General features: G+C 46.0%; 1 protein-coding gene across 2 annotated transcripts in view; it reads right to left on the bottom strand.

The window, feature by feature from the left end:
- Positions 1–2,842: 2,842 nt before the first annotated feature.
- The window catches only part of BFSP1 (beaded filament structural protein 1), a 38,144-nt gene continuing 22,177 nt past the window's right edge, over positions 2,843–18,809 (bottom strand). The window contains exons 5-8 of one of the 2 annotated variants that reach the window (XM_028113004.2): positions 18,565–18,672; positions 8,201–8,421; positions 5,918–6,003; positions 2,843–3,801 (exon numbers count right to left, since the gene is read on the bottom strand). In XM_028113004.2, coding sequence (XP_027968805.1) covers positions 2,843–3,801; positions 5,918–6,003; positions 8,201–8,421; positions 18,565–18,672 — 1,374 coding nt within the window. The remainder of the gene's footprint in view (positions 3,802–5,917; positions 6,004–8,200; positions 8,422–18,564; positions 18,673–18,809) is intronic. The other variant, XM_088026241.1, reaches the window with a different exon arrangement.

Genomic DNA, 18,809 nt, shown 5'->3' with positions numbered 1-18,809 from the left:
TTCCTCTTGTCATCGATGCTACAGGGAGGCCTGCTCTGAGCCCCCATGTTTACAGACAAGAAATACTTTTTATAAAATTAAAGTGCTTGTTTCCGGAGACCTCAGGGAGAGGGGAAAGCTAGAAAATGACCCCATTCTGCAGCTCCCTGGGGAAAACAGAACCAAGCAAGGAAAGTGGAGAGAAGCAGGTAAGAAAAGGGCAAGCAGGGTTCTGGGGGACCAGGGACAACTAGCCCAGCTAGACCCCAAAGTGCCCATTGCAGGCACCCCACATTTCACACAGTGAGCTCGGCTTGAGGTTGAGGTGAGGCAGCCAGGAAATGGTGTTTTCTTGGTTCCTGTCTCCCTCCATTGTCCATCCACAGTCCCTTTTATTTCTCCTCCTTGAACAGGTTAAGTCCATTCCTGCCCCACGGCCTTTGCACTTGCAGTTCCTCTGCCTGAAATGCTCTTCCCTCAGCTCTGCACATGACTAGCCCATCTTGCCATTGAGATCACACGTCACCTCATTTATGGGGTCTTTGCTTGGCCATCCAATCCAAAGTAGACCCCTGGCCATTCTTACACATCACCTTATTGGCTCCCTTCCTAGTTTCGTCTCTCCAATGTTCTTATTTAGTTATCTGCTTGTTTGTGCTTTTCCTTCCTCCCCATGCCAAAATGTCCTGTCTGTGAGAGCAGAACCACATCTGACTTTCTCTGCTGTCTCCTTAGTGCCCAGAACCATGCGTGACACAGAAAGGGCCCCAATCCATTTTTGATGATAGATTAAATATAATATAAAAATAAACTTTCTTTCCAAAAAGATGACCCGGCCTTTTAAAATATGAACTGAACATAGAGTCCACACAATAAAAAGACTTAATGGGGAAGAGATAAAATCTTCAGTGGTTGTGATGTTAAATATAATATACACCCTGATCCAAATTCCTAGTATATTCTGGGCTCCAGCTAATGGTTTCCATCATTCTCTCTTAAGCTTTTAAATTATAAATATTTCAAAAGTGTGCAATGGAGTGCGTCCTCCATTCATCTTTTAGAAAGAACAACAAAAGCATATTTCTTTCTTGAAGTCAAAACCTCAAATGAATTCAGAACAAGATTTTTTAATGCTCTAAATAGATAAGAAAGGTAATATTTAGTATTCTTTCTATTATTCATAACAAAAAAAGTAATAGCATATAATTTACAACACCATCAATTTTCTTGAATAATGTGTCACTGTCTTGCCAGATACTTTTGTTTAGGCAGATGCAATAATCCATTTAAGCACATTTAATCAGTGCCCTTATGAGCATCTACACAGGGAAGGAGCAGTTTCTCAACTGGTGTAAGTAAAAAAAAAAAAACAAACAAACAAAAAGAAATGGGGGACTGTTAGTAGAAAAACAGATGCCTAGAGGCAACAAAGAAGTTTTTGTAAAGATTGTAGTTTGCGGGAGCCTGGGTGGCTCAGATGGTTAGGCATCTGCCTTCAGCTCAGGTCATGATCCCAGGGTCCTGGGATGGAGCCCCGCATCACATCTGGGCTCCCTGCTCAGTGTGGGGTCTGCTTCTCCCTCTGCCTCTGCCCTACCCCTACTTGTGTTCTCTCTTGCTCTCACTCTCTCTCAAATAAATAAAATCTTAAAAAAAAAAAAAGATTGTAGTTTGAAGTAATTTGTTTCCTAGGATGTGACACAGTAAGTACATGAATGCTCATGTGCATGTCTGTGTGCATGTGTGTGCAAGAGAGTGTGCAAACACATGTATATTATGGTATACATTACAATCATTGAGATCATTGATAAACCTGAGAAATCTCCCCTTATCAGCACAGCTCCATAAACACTGGTTGGACTCATCAATTAAGTAGCTCCTCCACAAGGAACTACGCAGTGACATTTGGTTCTGCTTTTTGAAACCTGACCTAGGATCACGATTTCTGAGCTAGAACATTTTCAGTAACTCAGACACAAGGACACCGGAGACATAGGCTGGGGCAGCTGGTGCTGGTGCCCCTCTTCGATCCTCACGGTCCTTTACCATTGCCAAGTATTTCCATGCTGGAGGTCTGAACGCCTGCACCCATACTTCTGTGCCTGTGGGTTTTCTCGGCCCCCAAAGTTAGTGCCCTGGGAGCAGCCCTCCCCAGTGGCTGACAGGAGTTGGTGGAAGGAGAGCCCAGCTCCCTCACCAACTCTGTGGCGTGTGTTCTACACCATCTCCCAGGGTCCCTCAGGGTGACTGAGCTCCACATGCCCACAGTGCTAACTGATCTGGTAGCGCACAGGTCTTATTGGCTGCCTTGCCGTCCCTGTCTCCCTCTTGCACCCCCCTCCTGGCGCTTCCTGGGATCACACCCCAAAGAAACTACATTTGAATCCTTGCTTCAGGATCAGCTCCTCGGCGAACCTGAACTAAGATGCCTTTCATCATGTCCCTCCAACGAAAGACTCATGCACCTGAGCACGTGTTTCTGGCTTCAAATGCAATAAAAAGCCACCAGTGCATCAACAAGCATGCTTCTGTGTGAAGTCCAGATGCTGCCTGACTCTCTAATGCGTCTCTCAATGACCCAGGATGAAAAGCCCCTTTCCTTAAAGGAGCAGGGTTTGATGGCCCCTTGAACACGGCATCCCTGTCCTGAGCATGGCTGACCCACCTACACTCCCAAGGCCCCTGTTAATTAGACAAAGGGTGTGCAAGCAAAGAAAACTTTTTAATTAAGGCTTCATTGGCAATGTCAGAAGGGTCTAATCCAAACAAGGAACCCTCACTCTTTTATCCTGTGTTCTAAAATATCAAAGCACTTCCCCTACAGCGGCCCCAAAGACATTGTTTCCCATTAAGCCCAGGAGTGTTAAGAGCTCTTCTCTCCTGATTTCTTCTTGTTTGCCTTCGTCTTCTCAATCATGGTCTCCACAAGGACAGCTGTTTCCTCATACGTCTGAATGCTCTCAGTTGTAAACTTCTCAATGGACTCCATCACTTCCACTTTCTCATATGCCAAAGTCCTGGGCGGGCTTCTCTCCTTCGAGATGCTAATCCTTGCCCCATGCCTCTCCGATCCACCCTGACCGACCCCAGGCCTTTGAGACTGGGGTGGAGATGGTGGTCCCTCCGGACCAGGTGTGACCATGGGACAGGGCCTCCTGGACGCCTCATCCTCCTTCTGGTCCCCAGGTTTCTCCCCAGGCCCTTTCAATCCTTCGGCACTACTCTCGTCCTCCTTGTCGGCAGCATGCTGGTCGGGTGGGTGTCCACCTTCTTTACCCTGAAGATCCCCCTGTCCATTCTCCAGCGGGGGCCCGGGCTGCTCAGGAGAGGGCTCTGCAGGGCCGTCGCGATGCAGAGAGTCATCTTCAATGGAAATAACCACTGCACCTTTGGCTGGGATGGAGGACGAACAGAACCCAGGGTCCACATAACTGGCATCCCCGGAGACCAGCACATACCGCCCTTTGGTGTAGAGGTCAGCTGGGGGCTCGGGTTCTTTGGGGCTTTTCACTTTCTCCTTGACCTTCTTGAATAGTTTCCCAAAGGCTTTGCTTATCTGCCCTCCATCTGGCACGTCCTCTGGAGCCACTTCTGGGGTTGGGGGACTTGCTTCATCACCTCGTGATTCAAGCTTAGACTCGCCTTCTTCTTTAGGAACCACCTGCACCAGCTGTGTGTCTTCTGGACCTTGCAAAGATATGTCTTCCAGACTTTCGTCAGCTTTGTCTTTAGCTATGATCTCCTTTTTCCTTGGAATGTTCTTGGGGAGACCTTTTTGTCTTGGTTTTGCTGTTGTTATATTCTGCACAGCCCTAGTGAGATCTAAAAAAAAAGGGGGGGGGGGAGGCAGGGAGGGAGCATAAGTCAAGTTTGTCAATGAAAGAGGGAAAAAACATTTGTTGAAAAATAGGCTGCCTTGGAGACCAATGCCTAGCACTGGGTAGAGTTTACCATACACAGGGCAAGATGCCTGGATCTGACCCACAGCATCTATGACCCACATTAAGGTCCCACCTCTGTGTCCAGCTGTGTGACTTAGGACAGGTTGCTTGACCCCTCTGGGCTTGCAAAGGGAAAGGAAGGTGCTGCCTGTACGGACACTTATAGTTCCCATCACACTTGGGAAAACTTACTGAAACGTTCTACAGCAACTACACTTGGTGTCCCCACCCCAGCCATGATGAATACTAGTCAATGGAATTCATTATACAGAGTCGTCCTCGACTTGGACTTTTCCAAAGGAAAGACAGCAGAGCTGCCTGGGTCTCCAGTGTGTTCTGAATGGCTTCAGGCGTGGGAATCAAACTGATCTCCCTTGCTCCATATGCATCGCAAACTAAATAAATACAAATACCCCTCGAGCAGCATCCCCTTCCTCCTGGGCAAAAGAGGAGGCAATTATTAAATTCAGAAATAACAGGAATCCTGGGCCACCTGGGTGGCTCAGTCGGTTAAGCAACCGGCTCTTGGTTTTGGCTCAGGTCATGATCTCAGGGTCGGTCATGGGATCAAGCCCTGCATCTGGCTCGGCACTCAGCACAGAGTTGGCTTGAGGATTCTCTCTCTCTCTGCCCATCCCCTCCCTCTTTCTCTCTCTTTCTAAAATAAATAAATCTTAGAAAGAAAGAGAGACAGAAAGAGAAAGAAAAGAAAGAAAGAAAGAAAGAAAGAAAGAAAGAAAGAAAGAAAGAAAGAAAGAAAGAAAGAAAGAAAGAAAGAAAGAAAGAAAGAAAGAAAGAAAGAAAGAAAGAAAGAAAGAAAGAAAGAAAGAAAGAAAGAAAGAAAGAGAGAGAAAAGAACAGGAATCCCCTGTTCGCAAGGCCATCTTCATTTCTTCAGACTAGCCAAACGGAAAGATGGAACGTTCAAGAAAGCATACACAATCTCACCTCACCTCATCCATGAGGCTTTTCAACCTAACCTGCACACTGATTTTTTTTTAACTTTTTCATCTCAAAGGTCTTCTCCATACCCTCCCTCCATGAACCAGAGGACTGACAGACAAAGCAAAGGCATCTAGCATGGGGTGACTCGGAGCGCTGAGCGAACAGGGAATGGCAGAAATGAGCCATGAAGCCATAAGGGAGGAAGAGACATGTCAAAGAAGCCTGCTGGGGGCGGGTACAGGAGCAGGGGGTGCCTGCAGGAACTGCTATGGAATTTCAGGGCCCAGCGCAAGAGGAAAAGGCAGGGCCCCTGTTCAAAATCATTAAGAATTTCAAGACAGGGGCAGTGGAGCACTAAGCCAAGGGTGTGTGCAGGGCCCTGGGTGTGGCTGCATGTTTCTAGAGCCAGCCCGGGGACGGCTGCCCTTTCCAACACATTCTAACACTGAAACCTCATTTCTACAAACCCCTCTGAGCTTTCTGAGGAGCTAGGTATGAGCAGTCAATAGCACCATCTTCTCTTCTCCCAAAACTCTGTGTTTGTTCAGCCGTGGGGAGGTTTCACTGTGAGGTAACATCTCACAAGTGCATGAAGACATTCCCAGAGGACCAAACGTTGACGACAGAAGCCATGCTTACCAACCAAGCTAGTTCTGCTCGGGGTCGAATGGAAGAGAAATGAGTAGTAATTGAGCATCTACTCTGCCCCAGACACTGGATTAAGCATTTTTGCACAGCAGAGCTCATTTCATTTGCTGAAGCGAACACTGAATTATACTTTCTCCCCAGTGAAATGCTTCAAGTCTGAGGATGTCATTCCCAAGGTGGTCTATCCCCCCCATCTGATTTTTCTCCTTGTCAACTTTCTGGCTCAGTCACTCAGCACCTGTGGGAGTGTATCAGAGAGGGAGAGAAGACCTCACATAAAACATTAAATTTCCAGATGGATCAGAAGGAAGCATGAATGCTAAGTTCAGGAAGAAAGCTGTTTGATTTTTTTTCCTGCTTTTCCATGATGGAAAACAGCAGAAGCCAGGGTTGAAGAGCATTACCTTTCCCACCAAGCTGAGAACTGAGAGAGGTTCCATGGCTTGGGGTGAACAGGGTGACAGGAGTTTCAATGAAGGCAGAGTTCAGCCTGGAGAAATAACCAGAAAGAGGATGGTCACCATTTTTAATGCATCAAACCAAACAGACAGTCGGGGGTAAGAGTGACTCTAATGTGAGCAAAAATGAGGAAAGCTTTCTCTAGATCAGACTATTCGTGAACCACACATACACTTATACACTAGACGAGGATGGGAAGGATTTCTTTGAGCTCAAGTCATAAACTATGAAACACACATATAGGAGAATTGTAAAATGGGAATTGCTTATAATCTAAAAATGCCATTTCTCTGTTGAACAGAGTTTTTGTTTTGTTTTGTTTTGTTTTTAATAAAAGAGTAGCCAGCCCAAGTATTTAGGGCAACCAGGATATGATATCTCCAGCTCTTTTTAAAAAAACAATATGCGTTATATAAATAGAGAAAAAACTGATAAAGCAATGGAGATAAAATTTAAACAAGTGGTGAGTCTAAGAAAACAATGCTGCGGGATTCTGTGTTCTATGCTTACGACATTTCTATCAACTTGAAATTAGAACAAAATTAGAATTTATGAACAAACTAACAAAAGGGCTATCTGATGACCTTTTTGTGAAGCCTTGCCTCCAAAACAAAAATGTTCACACAGTCACTTAAGTGCCCGTTCAAGATTTATTTTCATGTGTGCATAAAGCATTCACTGTGACATAATATAATTTAGGATTGTGCAACAATCCATTGACCATAACTAGAGAAAGAAAAAGAAAATCTTGCTTTCTCCTTTGAGCACTTGCAACCAAGACAGAGCATCCAGAGTGAAGGAAAAAACTGCTCCTGGTGGAATAATACTGGGTGCTTCTCTTTTAATTCAGTCTAAATCCCCCAAATCGGCAAGACTGAATCGAAGAATCACAACTTAATAGAGAGTGAAAGTCCTTCTCCGAGTCCCCGAACTGCTCTCTGAATGGTATCTCCAGATACGGACATGGACACAGACACAGGTCTAGATGCCGTAGGCATAGATCTACAGGGTACAGATACAGACAGAGACAGAGATGTACATGTACCTGACACAGGTGCACAAGCAGGTGACGTCGGTGCAGGTGTAAGTGTGCACATACTTGAGGATGATGTAGATCTAGATGACGCAGGTGTAGGTGAAGACTAGGGGTAGGCATAGGTAGATGAAGATGTAGATGGTGTGGGTGTAGGTGTACATGGTATAGAAGTAGATGATGTAGATGATATAAATGATGTAGATAATGTAGATGTAGGTGTGGATGATGTAGGTGTAGATGGTATAGATGTAAGTAATGTAGATGTGGGTGTAAGGATAGGTGTAGGTGTGGATGAAGATGATGTTGGCACAGGTGCAGATGATATAGAAGTAGAGGATGTAGATGATGTAACTTTAAGTGTCGATGTACGTGTTCATGTGGATGATCTGGATGTAAGTGTAGGTGTCAGTACCATCAGATCATGTAGAGTGATGATGAAGACTGTAGGTGTAGATGATACAGACAGAGAGAGAGATTGAGGTCAGGATTGGGAATATGGGATAGGGTTAGGAGACAGAGGCAGGGGACAGGGAATAGACACAGGGATGGGGTAGGGGGTAGGGATTAGAGGTGGGGCTAGGGATAGGGGAGAGGGACAGAGATAATTTCCCAGCTATCCTGAAGTTAATGGAGCTCAAGTCCCAGCTCCATTATGAACAAGACCACCCAGTGCATCGACAGCCATACTACTGACCCGACCAGGTGATAAAAACGACAGCAGCAGCAGTAACAACACCAACACCTCTGAGCAGGTGTTGAGTGCCAGGCACTGTGCTAGGCACCTCACCTGCAGCATCTCATTAAATACTCCCGGTCATCCTACCAGCTAACACATTTATGTCCCCAGAGGCTTGTGGAGCCAAAAGCAAGCTCCTTCATGAGGTCTTTTGTGACCACCCCACCTAAAATTTCAAACACTCCCACCATTGCCCCCTGGCCATGCCCTCTCTCCTGTCACCATTCACTCCATGGTGCTTGTCCTCTGTTCCAAAGTCATCCATCAGCTGCCTCCCCAACTAGGATTCCCAGCTCCACAAGGCCATGGAGTTGTGTTGCCTCCCCTGCCCCGTCCCCACCACCTGGAACTGTGCCTGGCACACAGGAAGCACTCCACGAGGACCCATGAAAGACGCAAGTGGCGAGGACGGGGAGAGGGACGCAGTCTCGGGGTGGGGCCTGCCTGTGACCACACCTGTTGCCTTCATTCTCAATGATCCGATGGTACCGCTCCAGCTCGTTCTTCAGCGTCTGCTGGGCGACCACCAGCTGCCGGCAGTCATAGGAAGACTTCTCCAGGCTCCTCTCAGCCTCCTCAATCTCCTTTCGCAGGGTTTCTATCTGTTCGTTATAGAGCTGAATCTCGTCATCGTAACAGTCATGGGCATCTTTAATAGCTTGTTCCAGGGCTGCGGTCTGTGGACAAAGACACAGCTGTGAGGAAAGCCATCCTGCCTCTTCCTAAGACACAGGCTTGACCAGGAGAACCTGGGCTCAGGTACCCCGTTTTGTTTGCTTTGCTCCTTTGTTTCTCCACCAGTCTTGTTGTTGGCAATGAATCACTTTGGAATCCTGGAGCCAGAAAGGAACCTGGACACTAGCTAGCCCCAGCCCCCTCTGAAATCCGCCCTTAACAGAGCCTTCCCCAAAGACAGTCTGAGGATGGAAAGCCCAGAGAATAAAAAGATAACTGTCGTCCCTGGAATAAAATGTATAATTCGAATAAAGTATATTATTCATATTCTGAGTTAGCATAAATCTGACAGCCAAAAAATAAAAAGCATGCATACTAAATAGATAAGATGCTATTTTTGCTAAAGTAATGAAGTGTGGGGGGGTGTTCCTTGTTCTTATTTAATCACTATGACATTTTACTTTTGTCCTGATTTCTGATTAGTAGAGTTATATGTTTGGGTAGCTAAAGTGTGCGTGTGCACTTGTGTATACATAAAACCACCTCAGGGTTACACTATTTACATACTAATGCAGGGCTAGTCAAAATTAAGGTAGGCCAATAGAAATTTGATAGAATATAAGGTGGGCTTCTATTCACTTTAAGAGCTTCTAACACTGCACAAAGAGCCATGTGTGTACTTACTTACAAGCTTAGTATTTGTGTAGTCATGACGCTTTTGTGATCTCATTTTCCGAAGTAGAAAAGAACTCACCACACATTATCAGTCCTCAAAACAAAATGAAACAAACAAACCAAAAAACCACTCCTACCTACAACAGCACATCCCAAAATTCAATGCGAACCACCCGAGGATGTTGTTAAGCTGCAGATCCAGACTCAGCAGGTTCTACAATCCTAACCACTTCCCACATGATGCTAAGGGCGCTGGTCTCTGGACCACACCAGGAGTCATGGGGGACTGGACTGGTATCTGAGTTCAACGTCATGTCTGTCTGTACAAGGCATTTCATGCATGCAGCTGAATGTGCATACTGGACATCTAGAGGATGATAATTCCTATGACACCTGATTCCTCACTTTACATACAGATGTGGCCTTGGAACAGTGAAGTTTCCTAAGTGATGACACTTGAAAACTTAGCTTACAATGGTTTTTGGGAATGTGTCTATTGTATCAAGAAGGAGGAAAGGAAAGAAGGAAGGAAGGAAAGAAAGAAAGAAAAAAGAAGGAACAAAGGAAGGAAGGAAGGAAGGCAGGCAGGCAGGAGGGAGGGGAGGGAGATGGGAAGGAAGGAAGGAGGGAAAGAAGGGGTACATACACTCCATACTTTGGGAAGTCGTCTGCCAGCCCATGTCATCCCCCTTGTCTGATGCCTGTGCCATCTCACTCATAGAGGGGTCCCAACAGTAGTGTGAGCCCACTCTCCTGACCAGAGAGAGCTACAGAACCAGGGCCAGACACAGACTGGCCTATCACATGCTTCCTCTCTGGGGAATTTGTAAAAGGATCTCAGAAATAGCAGTGAGCTGGCGGCAGGTTCACAGAACCCTGGGGCCGCCATCTTTCGTAATGTGCATGGAGAAGTTAAGAAAAGCAACTCTTCAGAGAGGCAGAGAAATGAAGCCAAAGGGCAAAGACAAACAGAGATGAGAGAGTTTGTGGGAGAGAAGGGAGACAGAGAGTGAGCAGTTAGCTGCCTCAGATCCAAGTTCCTGGTTCCTGCCCCATACCCTGCTCTCAAATTCCATAAACTACCTTTTATATCCTGTTCCTTTGCGGGGGGGGGGGGGGGCGGGGGGGATGGTATCTTTACATTGGAGAAACCCGGCAGACACCACCTTAACCAAGTGATCCAAGTTACATCCCCGGCAGGAAGACATGCCCACATGATGCTCCCCTGATGAGAAGCACCTAGAAGGATACTCACTTCTGTGTGTTCCAGCCAGGAACACACAGCCTCAGCCTAATCCTGAAAAAAACATCTGGGAGCCCAAAAGGAGGGACATTCCCAAAATAGCTGGCCATCAAGCTCATGAAAGACAAAGAAAGGCAGGAACTATCCCACATTGGGATAGACTAAGGAGACACAACACCTAAATGCAAGTAGGATCCACAAGGAAAAAAGTGGGTAATTTGTGAAATTGTTGTCAAGTCTATTACAAGGATGGTATCATCGCTAATTTCCTGGTTTCAATCACTACACTGTGGTTATTAATTAAGGAGCTAACATTTGGGGAACCTAGGTGAAGAGTATGCAAGAAACCCAAGTGCTATTTTTTGCAGCTTTTGAGAAGTCTAAAATTATTTCAAAATAGAATTAGAGTGCACCCCTTACTGCTTAAGCTTGTTTGACTGGGTTTCTGTTCCTCCCAAAAAAAAACGACTGTTTTAAATTCAAACAGTTACCTGTCATGTCAAATACCAAGGCCTCCCACTAATTCCTGGTGCAACCACATGTTCTGACCTATACCAGGGTTCACACACTCTAGGAAATGCTTCCAAAGAAATAAGGACTCTAAAAGACCCTTTTGAGGCTCAAATCTCAGAGACAAGAAGCCATCCAGGAATGGAAGAATCCCGAAGTCAGACAGACATTCCTTTTCTATGAAGCAGTCCTGAGAACAAGCCTGGGGGATGCTGGCGACACTGGGCAGCAGGGAGGGTGCCTCTGATCAAAGCTTACCTTCCTCCCCTGAAAACAGGAAAAAGCCAGTGCCCACAGCACCCAGACTTTAAAAGTATGCATGTTCCACAAACAAATATCGAGGGGGGAAAAAAGAGATAACAGGGAACCTATAGGATAAAAGAGACTTAAAAGACGCAGAAACCAATTATAACGTGTGGACCTTATTTGGATCGCAATCCAAGCAAATGCTAAAGAATGAAATTGTGGGAAAGACTTCCCATTGGCTGATTCCATTCATATGACAATCTGGAAAAGACAAAGCCAGACGGATAGAAAACAATTCAGTGGCTGCCAGGGGTTGGGAGTGAGGTGGGGCAGGGGCTCTCCACAATGCACAGCTCCCCAGGGAATTTCAGGCTGAGGGCACTATCCTCTATCTTGATTGTGGGTACAGTGCTGCATATGCATTTGCCATACAGATGTAACACGTACCGAAAAGGGTGACATTGGCTGTATGCAGACAGCACCTCAGTTAATGATGAGACAATCAGAGATCTGATCCCTGACTGGACATTTGGTGATACTAAAGAAGTACTGTTAATTATTAAAGGTGGGTTCATGGACTCACGTTCTATAAAAGAAGCCCTCATCTTTTCAAGAGATCTGTTCAAATACGGCTGGATCAGATGATTTGGTGTCAGGGATTCCTTCAGAATTACACGGGGGTGTGTGGGGGTATAGGAGATATAGGAGGGACCATGTGCTGGGGGATGGGGATCTGGGGGCTCATGAGACTGTTTTCTCATTTTTACATACGTTAGAAGTGTTCCAAAATAGAGTGAAAGCAAAGATTATGTGTAAAGTGAGTCTACTGCCCCCTTTGGGTCTGGGTTCCCCAGCCCAGGGCAGGAATAATGGTTTGTGCAGGCAAGTTCTCACATGCAGCAACTCCTCAGCCTCAGGACCACCTCATGGGGGTGGGGCGATTATGACTCCACTTTGCAGATGAAGAAACAGACATGTGGGCAAAGTGACCTGCCAATCAACACAGGATTCAAAGCCACCTGTGCAGGGTCTGAGACCCTTCCTGAAACCATGGGCCCTCCTGCATCAGCCTCCTCCCAGCTGCAGGAGAGCAGGACACACACACACACACACACACACACACACACACACACACACACACACTTACACTCTCTCCGGGCCTTTGGAAAACCCTTCATTCTCACATTTCAACAGGCAAGCATCACCAGCGTGTTCTCACTGAAGACCTAGGGGACACAGGGTGACCCCCCACACAGACTTCTCCCTCCCTGAGCACAACCACTTGGCAAACTTTTAAACGGTAAGTAGGATAGCAACGCATTGTCACAAACTAGGAAATTAGAAACTAGAAACTTCCAACCTTCCAGGGCAAGTATGATTTTTTTTTTGTATCTCATGAGTTGGTGGTTTGCTCGTGGGAGTGGCTGGGTGGCTGGTTGGTGGCTGTCCTCTGATGGAATCTGCGGGAGGAATGCCTGCCCTGAGAGGAGGCTCTAGGGACGACTGAAAGGTGTCTTCTGATCTCTGATGGGCACTGGTGCTCTGCCTGATTCTGCCTGTGTCCACCAAAAATCCACAGTGTCCAGCAAAGTGCTGAATGAGTTTATAAAACTGGATTTACATCTACGTCAATGTGGTTTTTGCAGCTCAATAATTTAAACTATTCATCAGGGGGCACCTGGGTGGCTCAGTCGGTTAAGCATCTGCCTTCGGCTCAGGTCATGATCCCAGGGTCCTGGGATCGAGTTCTGCATCGGGCTCCTTGTTCTGCGGGGAGCCTGCTTCTCCCTCTGCCTGCTGCTCCCCCTGCTTGTGCTCTCTTTCTCTCTCTCTCAAATAAATAAATAAAATCTTTTTTAAAAAATAAAATAACTATTCATCAAAAGGAGAAATGTTCAAGAAAAATATTAAGAGCCCCACTTTCATCAGCTTAAAGGGGGCCAAAGAGATGTCTCTGCTTGAGCAAACCTGGCACCAGCCTGACTACCTCAGAATGAGATGTGGCCCCTTCTCCTAGGAGCCCAGGGGCCAGGGTGGGAGGTGGCTTGCTCACAGAGACACGCCCAGGGCATCACGAAGCACATGGAGCCTCTCAGATGCTGAAGGATGTCAGAGAAGGCCAGTTCTAGGTACCAAAGAAGAGAAGGTTCTTCTGGAAAGAGGAGAAGTGATGAGCAAAGGGGCGGGTGCCAGAAATCACAGGAGGGTCAAGAGAGGAAGAGAAGAGAGAGTAGCCCACTCACATCTCTGGGTTTCTTAGAGGGGAGCAGCCTCACGGAAACTGGTGAGAGAGGTGGGTAGAAGGGGTGGGCGGTGCTGCAACTTGACCTTCATCCTGAGTAAGGGTGACTGCTGTGTTTCTCCTTGGACCATTTACACCCTTCTGAGATCAGCTGCAGGCGGGAGCCACACCATGCACTGCTCAGTAGTCCCTGAACCTCATCTGGAGCTTGGAGATCAAGGTTGAAGGAGTCAGTATTCAAGCACAGCTGTGGGGCCTGCTTTTGCACAGCAGGGGTCAACGGGGACCCAGGACAGTGCCTGGCAGTGAGCCCCCATCCAGAGTGGTGACCTCCTGCCTCAGTCCTCTTGGGCCCCCGGATGCCTTTGGGTCCAGGGTCTTTTGTAAAAAGGAAACGGGTTCCTTTTTCTCCACATCCTCGCCAACACATGTTGTTTCTTGTGTTTTTGATTTTAGCCATTCTGACAGGTGTGAGGTGACATCTCACTGTGGTTTTGATTTACATCTCCCTGGGGATCAGTGACGTTGTGCTCAACATCATCTGTTTGGTCTACAAAGAGTAGACCTTCACCAGTGTTCAGACACTCTTCATCTGTCGGTCTCCTGTATGTCTTCTTTGGAAAAATCTCTATTCAGGTCCTCTGCCCATTTTTAATTGCATTAGTTGCGTTTTTTTTGGTGTTGAGTTGTGTCAGTTCTTCATCTGTTTTGGATAGTAACCCATCATCAGACACATCATTTGCAACTATCTTCTCCCATTCGGTAGGTGAATGGATAAAAATGAATGGAATATTACTGTCATAAAAAAAGAATGAAATCTTGCCATTTGCAACAACAGGGATGGAGCTAGAGGGTATAAAAGTAAGTGAAATAAGTCAGAGAAAAACAAATACCGTAAGATTTCCCTCATATGTGGAATTTAAGAAAGAAAAGAAATGAAAAAACAAAGGAAAAAAAACAGACAAACAAAGAAAACAGACTCCTAACTATAGAGAACAAACTGATGGTTATCAGAGGGGAGGTGGGGGGAGGGGTAATGGGTAAAACAGGTAAAGGGGATTAAGAGTACACTTGTCTTGATGGGCACTGATGCGCAGAATTGTTGCATCATTACACTGTTACACTGTACTCATGAAATTAACATCTGCTGTATATTAATTATACTTCAATTTTAAAAGAGGCGAAAAAATTTTGAAAAAGGAAGAAGAAATCAAGTATTCGTCACTGATTACATGCTCTTACCAAAATATACCACTAGATGGTGCTAGGCAACTTTAATGAGAAATGCTAACCAGGGAGGTTTACTCCTTCCAAGTAATACAGGACCGTTTTCACTTTCCTGTCACAGAAACTCTCAGTCAATGAGATTAGGGAGTCAGAAGTGCCTGTCCCTCTCCTTCCACCTCTAGGAAGTGCCAACCCAGTGGTCTCATGCATGGGCTGTATTGCGCTTCAAAGAAGGGGCTGCCAGCTCTAAGGGAGGGTGGTATTCCTTCAATCCTGTAGACTAGGGTTCTCAAACTTGAGTCTGCACAACCACCCGGAGGGCTTGTTAAAACAGAGGTTGCTGGGCCCCATCCCAAAGTTCCTGACTCAAGAGGTCTGGGATGGACTCGTGAATGTGCATTTCTGACAAGTTCCCAGGTGATGCTGATGCTGCTGGTTTAGGGACCTCACCCTGAGGACCATGCTATGGAGGATTCTGGAAGCATCAGATGCTCCAACCAGAGGCAGAACAAGATGCAGTGGTTCTGCCAGGTTGGAGCCCTCAGGCTGCAAGGAGTTCTCCCTCTCCCTCCCTCCTCACTTGTCCCCAGTCATAGCATTGGCCCTACTGAGGGGCTAAGCCACCAAATCTACCTTGGAGACCCTCAGCTTGGCTACTCCACTGGGAAGCCTCTAAAACCTTTCAAAACCAGCAAAAAAGCCAGCCATGAGCATCTCCTGAATAGGCTATGGAAGGCCCAAGCCAGGGACTCAGGTGGACTGGATATAGAACATTCTGACCCAACCTGGGGCCCACCCTTATACCAGTGTTCTCAAAGTTCCTGGATCAGAAGCATCATCACCTGGAAACACAGAAATGCACGTTCTTGTGCCATAGCCCAGAACTACTGAGTCAGAACCTCTTGCGTGGGCCCAGCCATATCTGTGTTTGAATAAGAGCTAATTAGGCAGACTTCTGGTACCCATGACCTTTGCCCCTTAGCTTTATGCCCATGACTCTTATGTTACACAGCAAAAGAGACTCTGCAGATGTGATTAAGGTTCTTAATCAGTTGACCTTAAAAAATAGGGAAATTATTATAGATTATTCCTGATCATGTGAGACCTTAAAAGCAGAAGTCAGAGAGATTAGATGCACAAGAAAAATTCTATGCACTGTTGCTGAATTTGAGGGTGGAGGGGGCCATGTGCCAAGAGACATGGGTGGCCTCTAAGGACAACTCCTGGCCGACAGACAGCAAAGAACTGGGGTCCACCATCCTACGTGCACACAGAGTTGACTCTTGCCAACAACATGAATGAGACTGGAAGATCCTCCACTGAGAGCCTCCAGATAAGAAGGTAGGCCAACACCTTTATATCAGCCTTGTGAGACCCAGAGCAGAAAAAACCAACCAAGCCTGCCCAGATTTCTAACCGTGGAAGTATGGGATAAAGGACTGCTGTTCAAAGCCCTTGCATGTGTAGAAATTCACTAGAGCAGTGAGAGAAAACTAATACAACTTGTGTTTCATTAGCTCCACCGCTAGATTTATTTAATATAAGCACATAGATTATGATATAGAAAATGGTAATATTCTGATAACTGTCTCAATAGAATTGGTTTCCTTTAATTATACATACTTTATTTTTATTCTATGCCCTTAACATTGTTCTGAGAAGTGGTCCATGGACTTCACCAGGTGGCTGGGGGGTGGTGGGTCATGGCACAGAAAAAGAGAAGACCCTCAGTTTAGAGAGACAACAACATCAGAGCAAGACCAGTAAGTCTTTCTGCAGCAACTATGGGTGGGGACAGGCTGCCAAGCAGACAGACTGATTTCATAGTCTCCGAAACTAGGTTAATCCGTGATGAAAGGTCTTACTTTTACATTCAACAAATATATATATGTACATAGAGACAGAAACATTTATGCCCTAGAATTGGAACTTACCATGTCAGGCTGGGCTCTTTCATTTTCTCAGTATCTAGGGCAGGGTTTTCAACTTTGTTGCCACGGCCACAGGAAGAGCCACATTTTATGTCACAAACCACAGATATCACACAAATGTGTGTGTGTGTGTGTGTGTGTGTGCATTTGAACAAATATATATATTTAAATATGCAAACATATATATTCAAAACACAGTTTTCACAAAACAAATCCCACCATTATTAGCCATGTACTCGGTTATTTCTTATTCTAGTGTTGTCAATTTCTTCTTTTTTTAATGCCAGTCAATTCTGCTGAATTCATTTTACCACCCAATGATGAATGGTAAACAGTGGTTTGGAAAACACTGGTCTCAAGGACCAGTGGGATTGCGTCCACTTCTCCAATTTCTCATTCACACAAACACACACACACATACACACAAACACGCACACATATACACATACACACAGACACACAAATTTATATACATATACAAATACATACACACCTATACATATATGTACACAACATACACACATGCACACACATAAACATACATACATACACATATACACCACATACTCATGCTTGCTCCATTCTTCCAGAGCCTCAGAGGAAACCACTAACTACCAAGTCACCAAAATGGTGTGTCCGGTCCCTGAGCCATGGTTTGTCATGAGAAGGATGAGTTTAAAGGCAGTGTTCAATTTCTCGAGCTGTGATCTTTACCTCGGGAGATAATCACCAGACCCCAGTTTGCTTTCAGTGGCCCCTGAGAGTTGCTGCAGAGTGACAGGTTTGTGCAGTGGGCGATGGGACAGAAATGAAGATTCTGGAACTCCACGGTCCCCAAAAGAGATCCTGGGCAGATCTGGAGGGCACTGAATAGCTGCAAAACCACCAGATCCATTGTGGCTTTAACTTTTGATTTTGCAGGCATTGAAGGGATAGAGACTGAGTAACATATAAATGTTCCAGGTTTCCTAAATAGTCCAATTTTTCAAACTTTTTGTTCTCTTGTACCCTATGTGTACTTGTCAAACCAAATGTCAATTCATTTTTAGATTTAGAAAACGCAGGTGCACAGTATATGAAGATTTAGTATTTTAACCCAATGTGCCCCATCAGAATGGTACAGTAATGAGAGAAAGAAAACTGGAAGGAATCAGGGGGATAAGCTATGAAGCTCATTAACCGGGAAGGAAGGCCACAGAAAGAGGAGTGAGTTCTTCTGGTGACTTTAGTTTTCAAATTAAGCTTCACTAAAAAAAAAAAAAAAAAAAAAAAAGGAAGGGGTAGAAATGGGAGCTTTATGCTAACAAATTCTGAGCAGAAGCAAACACCGACACAAGCCTGTAATCAAATTCCAAAGGAGAGGGCGCCTGGGTGGCTCAGTAGGTTAACCGTCTGCCTTTGACTCAGGTCATGATCCCGGGGTCCTGGGATCAAGTCCTGTGTCAGGCTCCCTGCTCAGTGGGGAGTCTGCTTCTTTCTCTCCCTCTGCCCCTCCCCCACACATGCTCGCTTTCTCTCTCTCTCAAAACTAAATAAATTTTTTAAATCTTAAAAAAAAAAAATCTGCCAAAGGAGAGATGTTAGGTCATGAAAGGAGAAAGAGGAAGCATAGATTTGACCAACTGGAGGATAAAAATTCCAATAAGTATCCATCTCTTCTTATTTTTAACAAGATTAAACTGGGCAAAACAAATCGACCTGCAGAAGACTTGGTGGGGAGGAGTGGCATGAGGGGAACCTCTGAGGCTCCTGGAATTGGCATGACCCATAATCCTTGCTTAGCCAGGACTTTGCCAGTCTGGGCATGAAAGTCCTCCATCCTGGGAAACCTTTGGTCAAAGCAGCACAGCTGGTCACACTACTCAGAAAAGCCGGTTTCTGGCTCTGAGTACTGGACACACAGGTGTGTTGAGTTTGTGAGAATTCCCCACCCCCCGCCCAGCTGGATACTTGTACACTTTTCTGCACGCACAGGACACCTGAATACAGTGTGCTTCCTGTAAAACCTGATTCGCATGTGTGGCGTGAATGCCCAACGGTGAGCAGCGGACACGAGGGGGTGGAGCCATACCTGGGCCTGCAGCTCCGTCCTCTGGGCCTGCAGGAGGGACACCACCTCCCGGCCCTCCTCCAGCTGACTCTGCAGGGCGGCAGCTTCCCGTTCCGTCAGGAGCTTCTCCTGCACAAAAAGGTCAGACTCAGCATGCACATGCACTTGATGTGTGAGGAAATCCACAGGGAAAGGGGGCAAAGAAGGTTCTTCAGGTTCGTGTCCCCTGGCCCAAACTCATATGCTGAAGGCCTGCCCTCCAGTAT

Source organism: Eumetopias jubatus, unplaced genomic scaffold, assembly GCF_037043125.1.
Source record: "Eumetopias jubatus isolate StellerSeaLion01/CBP00866 unplaced genomic scaffold, mEumJub1_p1.0 scaffold_9, whole genome shotgun sequence".
Taxonomy (NCBI): domain Eukaryota; kingdom Metazoa; phylum Chordata; class Mammalia; order Carnivora; family Otariidae; genus Eumetopias; species Eumetopias jubatus.
Note: the sequence above shows the minus strand (reverse complement) of the source record. Positions and strands in the feature narration are given on the sequence as shown.